We start from the raw sequence: 7,878 nt of genomic DNA, 5'->3' as shown, positions 1-7,878 counted from the left end.
GTCAAGTTGGTTCCGACTCATAGTAACCCTGTGTACAACAGAATGAAACACTGCCTGGTCCTGTGCCATCCTCACAATTGTTGTTACGCTTGAGCCTGTTGTTGCAGCCACTGTGTCAATCCATCTCGCTGAGGGTCTTCCTCTTTTTCACTGACCCTCTACTTTACCAGGCATGAAGTCCTTGTCCAGGGACTGGTCCCTCCTGATAACATGTCCAAAGTATGTAAGATGTAGTCTCGCCATCCTTGCTTCTAAGGAGCATTCTGGTTGTACTTCTTTCAAGACAGATTTGTTCAATAGGAGATAGGGCTTTTCATTTCTAAGATGGGAGAAATAACACCGTGTGTAGGCTGAGGGGAAAAATCCAGTAGCGATGGAGAAATGGATGGAGCAGGAGAGAGAGAATAGCCGCAGTGATGCCAGTGGTTAGGGGCCAAGGCGGTGTCCAGTGCAGGAATGGAGGGCAGGGCACGAAGGCGTGTCCATTACTGTGAAGGGAAGTCAGCACAGTGGGTGAGCGATGCAGAGCTGAGACCCTGTGAAAATGGTCTTTTGTTTGCTTACGGTTTCTCAGTGAAATACCTATAGTCTTCTTATATATTATTTCCCCTTTATTTTTCCTTTATATGGCAGCTAGGACATTATATTGATTTCTTGGAATTGATGTGTGTAAGTAGGTTACGTTGTCTAGGAATCTCATTTCAGGGTGGGAAAGCGGCCACACAAAATATTCTTAGTGAAAAAGAAGGTACTGGTCTGACAGGCTTAACCCCACTGTTGTCAGTGGTGTCACTAAGATTGGTGTTACCCAGTGGGGCAACTCACGGTGTCACCGCCCCCATGGACATCCTCGGCACCAGACCATACAGAATCCTTAGTAATGGTTTTTGTACTAACGTTACTTGTAAATCATAATTCCCGTGTATCACTCCTCTTCGCCTTTAATTACTACTTCATTCTCAAAAAGGTTATTGATATAGGCTCACAAATGCTAATTACCACAATATTGTAGCTAAAACACCAGCAAATTGACAAAATCAGTGACTATGAGAACATGGGCAACAACGAAAACGACAGCGTGCGCAGACAAAACCACAAAGATTCGCCGCATCATTGTAATTGGGCAACAGCAACAGCTCTGACCGAGCGCATTAGAAGGTTCAAGAAGTTAATTAGCACAGAGTTTTAGCTTTGTAAGTACATTGATACATGTAAGCTGGGCTTACGAAAAATGTTTTTGTTGTTCTAACTACAGGGATATTTTACAGACAGTCATTTTGGTGTCATCCTCTCTGACAGTGGCATCCAGCACGGTCCGCACCCCCCTCGTGATGCCACTCACTGTTGTAGGGGCTTGCCTTACTTATCTAGTGCTGCTATAACAGAAATACCACAAGTGGATGGCTTCAACAAACAAGTTTATTATCTCACAGTTTGGGAAGCTAGAAGTCCAAATTCAGGGTGTCAGCTCCAGGGAAAGGATTTCTCTCTCTGTCATCTCTGGAGGAAGGTCTTTGTCATCAATCTTCCCTTGGTCTAGGAGCTTCTCAGCACAGGGACCCCAGGTCCAAATGACTGGTGTTTCTCCCAGTGTTTCTTTCTTGGTGGTATGAGGTCCCTATGTCTCTCTGCTCTTTTTCTTTTTTATATCTCAAAAGAGATTGGCTTAAAAGACAGCCTAATCTTGTAGATTGAGTCCTGCTTCATTAACATAACTGCTGCTGATCCCATCTCATCAACATCATAGAGATAGGATTTACAACACATAGGAAAATCACATCAGATGACAAATGGTGGACAATCACACAATACTGGGAATCATAGCCTAGCCAAACTGGGGGACACAATTCAATCCATGACAGGCCCGTGAGGTTGAAGAACTACAGGAAAAAAAAAAATACTATTATCCAGGCAGTATGGAGTCTCCTCTCTGGTCTCCATTTCCCCATCAACGTAATGAGTGGCAGTCTGACTAGCAAAAATCTCTAAGCCTTTTCCAGCTCTAACTGTTGCTGTTGAGTTGTTTTGGACTCATGATGACCCCATGTGTTACAGAATAGTACTGCTCCATAGGGTTTTCTTGGCTGTAATCCTTATGGAAGCAGATTGCCAGGCCTTTGTTTTGGGGTGCTTGGTAAAGTAGAGGGTCAGCGAAAAAGAGAAAGACCCTTAACGAGATGGATTGATACAGTGGCTGCAACGATGGGCTCAAGCATAGCAATGATTGTGAGGATGGTGCAGAACTGCGCAGTATTTCGTACTGTTATATATAGGGTCGCTATGAGTCGGAACCGACTCGACGGCACCTATCAACAACAATAACTGGGTGGGTTTGAAACACCACCCAGCAGTAGTAGGCACCCAAAGGTTGGTAGTCAAGCGCAAACCATTTGTGCCACACAAGGACCCTGGTTGGAGGTTCAAACTCACCCAGAGGTGCCTCTGAAGACAGGCCTGGCAATCTGCTTCTGAGAGGTCACAGCCTTGAAACCCCTACTCTGCACATATGGGGTCACCATGAGTCAGAATTGACTCATCAGTAACTAACAACAGGAATTCAAATATTCAGGATATCCAGTAGATATCGTTATTAGTATCTACTATTTATTAGGAGCAGGAACTCTGGTGGTGCAGTGGTTAAATGCTTGGCTGCTAACCGAAAAGTCGATAGTTTGAACTCACCAGCTGCTCCACGGGAGAAAGATGTGGCAATCTGCTTCTGTGTAAAGATTTACAGCCTTGGAAACCCTATGGGGGCAGTTCTACTCTGTCATATGGGCTCACCATGAGGTGCAATCAATTCCACAGCACACAACAGCAGCAATTTATTAGGAGTCCTTGAGTGATGTAAATGGTTAACACACACCCACAGGTTGGAGGTTCGAGGCCACCCAGAGGCACCTCGGAGGAAAGGCCTGGTGATCTACTTCTGAAAAATTAACCATTGAAAATCTGGTGGAGCACAGTTCTACTCTGACCCACATGGACTTGACAACTAGTTACTGTTTATTGAGTGCACCCTGCCGGGAGATATGTGATGCTAGATTATCCTCCCAATAATCCCGAATCCGAGGGGTGAAGTTACTTAGCCAGGGTCACACAGCAGGCAGCATTTGAACCCCAGGCTGAGTAACTGCAGAGCCTGGGGGTTTCTGACAGACAAGGGGAAGGAAGGATGGGAGGAGCCCTCGGTGACAGTTGTCTCAGGACGGACGCAAACAGGATGTGGTGTTGGATGAAACCTTCCCCCCTACCTTACACCCCGCCCCCTGCAGCCCTGGTTCCCACCCCTAGAAGACAGCAGAACTGAGAAAAGAAGAAGCCTTTGGACAGAAAAGCCATGGTCAGGGGCCAGGGGTCGTATGGGAAGGCTGGGGCTGAGGGCTGGGAGGGCACCTGGGTGAGGGCCGGGTGTGGGATTGGAGGTCAGGGTCTGGGAAGGGGATTCCATTGTGGCAGAGGGCTTGGCTGGGGAAAGAGAGAGGGTGGTTCCGGGTTTAGACCCGGGCAGGCAGATCTCGGGGTCTTTTTGGCAGTTGCCCAAGGGTGCCCGCCCAGAGAACCAGTAGGGGCTGAGATCCAGCCTCTGCACTGCTCCCCGAGCTGTGTGCCCCGGTGAGGGGCAGCGTCTGCTCTGGGGATGGGCCACCTTTTCCTAATTTGCACGAGGGCATCATATGGGCTAGCGTGGCCCTCTCTTCATTAGTGGATGGAGAAACTGAGGTTTGGGGGAGGGGGCGGGGCCCGAAGTCAGCTCAGCTCTCACTGGACCCCACTGGCAGTCTGACTCTCTGGTGGTGTGCGAGGTGGACCCAGAGCTAAAGGAAAAGCTGAGGAAATTCCGCTTCCGGAAAGAGACAGACAATGCAGCCATAATAAGTGAGTGACACCTTCCCCCACAGAGGGATGGGAAGGGGGCGGGGCGTGCGGACTGGGCTGGCAGGGTCTAACTCTCCTGTGCTATTCCTCCCCAGTGAAGGTGGACAAGGAGCGGCAGATGGTGGTGCTGGAGGAAGAATTCCAGGTGAGGGGCTGGGGCGAATGGGGCCCCCAAGACGTCCAGGGACTGGGAGACCCAAAGGGCTGGACCTGATGCTGAAAGCCTGGCATCTGGAGCCAGAAAGACCTGGAAGTCAAGTTCCAGCTCAGCTGTGATCCTAGGCAAGAGACTCTGCCCATCTGGGTCAGCCTCTGTTTCCTCACCTGTGAGATGGGGTAATAATATTACCTACCTCATAGGGCTGTTTGGGGAGTCTTTGAGTTAATCTTTTTCATGGATGTAGAGCAAGGCCTGGCACATAGTATATGCTCAATAAAGTGATGATAATTATAATTATAATAACAGTAATTGATTGGCACTTAAATGAGCTTCCTGCCAAGTTAACAAATGCTATTGGAAAGCCTTTATCAAAGGGTGGACCTAACCCTTTCCTGGCCTCAATGTCTTTATCACTAACATGCGAATGATAAGAAGGCTTACTTCACAGTGTTGCATTAAGGATTTAGTTGGAGGTCCACGGAGGCTGGCAGCACGTGCTAACCAATGGCACCCCTGGAGCCCTGGCGGCGTAGTGCTGAAGACCTCAGCTGCTAACCAAAATGTCGGCAGTTCGAATCCACCAGCTGCTCCTTGGAAACCCTATGGGGCAGTTCTACTCTGTCCCATAAGGTTGCTATGAGTTGCAATCAACTCCACGGCAACAGATTTGGTTTCCTTTTTTTTTTTTTTTTTAACGGAGCCTGGGGCTATTTGAGAGGAGATGGGGATTCGCTAGGAGCTGGGCTCCTTCAGGTCCCCTGAAAGGAAGTGTAGCAAAATGGTTACAATTTGAACCCAGATTCATATCTGAATTCTGCTGCTCACTCTCTGTGCAACATTTGTGCAGTCCCTTAACACCTCTGGGAGCCCTGGTGGCACAGTGATTAATAGCTCGGCTGCTAACCAAAAGGTCTGCATTTCGAATCCACCAACTCCTCCTTGAAAAGCCTATGGGGCAGTTCTACTCTGTGCTGTAGGGTCGTCATGGGTTGGAATCGACTCGACGACAGTGGGTTTTTAACGTCTCTGGGCCTCGCTTTCCTCATCTGTAAAATGGGGATAATAGGGTTATGAGAAAGGTCAATGAGTTAGCCCATGTGCGTTTCTTAGAACAATGTCTTGGCACATAGTAAACACTCATTTAATGGCAGCCATTACTTTTTTTCTCTCCTGCTTCTTGCCTCAGAACATTTCCCCAGATGAGCTGAAAATGGAGTTGCCGGAGAGACAGCCCAGGTATCCAGGGGGAAGGAAGGAGAAAGTCGGGCCATGGGGAGAAGGGTGAGGATGGAGGTGCAGACCGAGAGACTGCTTGGGCTCCATCTTATTCCTGGGCTCAAGATCTCTGTGCTTGAGACCAGGAGTCCATACCCAGGAACTTTTTGTTTGTTTGCTAATATTTTATTGCAGATTTTTGCACTGATACTCACACATGATATTGGTTTACAGTTTGCCTTTTTGTACAAACTTTGTCAGGCTTTGGTTTCAACATTACACTTGCTTCATTTAAAAAAAAAAAAAAGTTTTCCTTCTTTTTCAGTGCTCTGGGATACTTTAGGAACACAAAGGCATAGTTTGACCTTTAAACATTAGATAGAATCTTCTGTGAAGCCACAGAAGCCAGGTGCTTTTTGTTGTTCTTGGGAAACTCTTTGACCACGTTCTTCTATGAAAACTGGTCTGTTTAGATTCTCCATCTTGACTGGGGTCCATTTTGGGCGCCCTGGGATTTTGAAAGGTGAGCTGGTGGTGCGATGGTTAAGAGCTTGGCTCCTAACAGAAAGGCTGGCGGTTGGAACCCAGTAGTGGCTCCTTGGAGAAAAGACCCGATCATCTCCTCCTGTAAAGATTACAGCCTAGAAAAACCCTATGAGGCAGCTCTCCTCTGTCCTGTAGGGGTGCTATGAGTCAGATATTCCAGATGGGAGTAAATCCAGGAAGCCCTCTTGGAGGAGGAGAAGAACAGAAGAGGTCATTATTAATATCTACTATTTATTGGGAGCAGGAGCCCTGGTGGCACAGTGGTTAAGTGCTCAGCTGCTAACCGGAAGTTGGGCGGTTTGAACCCACCAGCTGCTCCGCGGGAGAACGATGTGGCAGTCTGCTTCTGTAAAGATTTACAGCCTTGGAAACCCTGTGGGGCAGTTGTCCTCTGTCATATAGGCAGAGTACAATAACAACAAAGCAAAAATAACAACAGGATTTTGAGGAGTCCCTGGGTGGTGCAAACAGGTAACACACTTGGCTGCTAACCAAAAGGTTGGTGGTTTGAGTCCACTCAGAGGCGCCTCCAAAGAAAGACCTGGCAATCGACTTCTGAAAAATCAGCCAGTGAAAACCCTATGGAGCACAGTTCTACTCCGAATTGGCTCCACAGCGACCGGCATCTTTTTACTGGAGGGTTTTGAGCCGCGATCCTAGGCTCTAGGTAAATAGAGTCCTCCCGGCAGTGTGGGAACAGCCCCAGTGCATCTCGTGAACATTTTCTCTAAGTTCGACAGGGAACGAGTTTGTGCCAGCCTACGAGCCCCCGGGGAGGGTGACCTCGGCCAGACCAAGCCTGCGGCAAATTTAATCAGGTCTTCCCAGAAGACCTAGAACCGTCTCTGCACCTCCAGGGCCGGGCCAAGTGCGGCAGCACGGAGCCTTACGCTCAGAGGGGCCCTCGCACTTGGGGGTTAATGCTCTGAAGCTGCCTTCTTGAATCTTACTCATTTTATCTTTGGGTTTGTGTTTTGTAAGTGAAGGCCGATGGGACGTGGCGCCTAGGCTCACATGAGGTCCCCCACTCCCCGCCCCGTCCAGTGACCACTCCTGCCCTCCCTGGTAGGTCCGGATCGTCTGGAAAGCACCCCTGCACAGTGGGCTGCCAGACAGCCGCCCCGCCCTCCCTGCCCCTTCTACCCATGCCTATGAGGGTCGGCACTCATGCTGTGAGCATCCCCATGCCCCACAGAGTTTGACATCAAATAGCAGATAAAAACCACCACCACAGGTCTGGAGAGAGACTGCGGATGAATGGAAAAAGCCCTACATTTTCATCTGGCGCTGGCCCAGCAAGTTAGAGCCGGCCCTGCTCTCAGCCTGGGTTACAGAGTGCTGGGCAGTATCGCGTAGAGGCTGGGCACTTACACTCAGGAGCTGAATTTCCTGGGCTCAAATCGTTCCTCTGCCCTTAGAAGCTTGGCAAGTGGCTTCACCTCTCTGGGCCTCAGTTCTCCCATCTGTAGGAGTGGGATAATAATAGCACCTACTTCACGGGGCTGTTGGGAGAGTCAATTAAGCACTTGCTGTGCTGATTTTTTTAAGCATTTGTTGTGTTGGAGGCCAGGACTCTGGGTCCTAGTGTTCCGCCTAGGTTCTCAGACTCCGTTGAGATTTCTAGGGTATGTCTCGGGTCATGGGCATTGGGCCTGGGCTCCAGGCCAAAGTCCTGAGTTTGAATTCTCTTCCACTGGTGTAGATTCGTGGTTTACAGCTACAAGTACGTGCACGGGGACGGCCGCGTGTCCTACCCTTTGTGCTTCATCTTCTCCAGCCCTGTGGGTGAGACACAGCTCTGTCCCTCCTGAGAAGAGGGGCTTGGACTCTGGGTGTGGAAGTGTATGTATGCGAGTGCATCTGTGTGCTGTGTGTGACTGTGTGTGGGAACGTGTGGGCGCCTGTGTTAGGTGTGAGGGTGCGTGTGTGTGACTGTGTGCGTGTATGACTATGTATGAGTGTATGAATTCGTGTGTGTGTGCCGGCATGAGAACGTGTAACTGGGTTAGAGTGTGTGTGTATGTGAATGTGTGCAAGTGCCTGTGTGAGTGTGTGCGAGATCTGTGTAGACACCCGTG

The 7,878-nt window shown here is 49.2% G+C and overlaps 1 protein-coding gene across 1 annotated transcript in view; it reads left to right on the top strand.

Annotated features, from left to right (window-relative positions):
- Nucleotides 1–3,235: 3,235 nt before the first annotated feature.
- The window catches only part of GMFG (glia maturation factor gamma), a 6,370-nt gene continuing 1,727 nt past the window's right edge, over nucleotides 3,236–7,878 (top strand). The window contains exons 1-5 of the mRNA XM_004388154.2: nucleotides 3,236–3,343; nucleotides 3,783–3,879; nucleotides 3,975–4,024; nucleotides 5,226–5,275; nucleotides 7,503–7,585. Of these exons, the coding sequence (XP_004388211.1) occupies nucleotides 3,341–3,343; nucleotides 3,783–3,879; nucleotides 3,975–4,024; nucleotides 5,226–5,275; nucleotides 7,503–7,585 (283 nt within the window). The 5' untranslated portion in view covers nucleotides 3,236–3,340. The remainder of the gene's footprint in view (nucleotides 3,344–3,782; nucleotides 3,880–3,974; nucleotides 4,025–5,225; nucleotides 5,276–7,502; nucleotides 7,586–7,878) is intronic.

Source organism: Trichechus manatus, unplaced genomic scaffold (assembly GCF_000243295.1).
Source record: "Trichechus manatus latirostris isolate Lorelei unplaced genomic scaffold, TriManLat1.0 scaffold00207, whole genome shotgun sequence".
In the NCBI taxonomy this organism is placed as follows: domain Eukaryota; kingdom Metazoa; phylum Chordata; class Mammalia; order Sirenia; family Trichechidae; genus Trichechus; species Trichechus manatus.
Note: the sequence above shows the minus strand (reverse complement) of the source record. Positions and strands in the feature narration are given on the sequence as shown.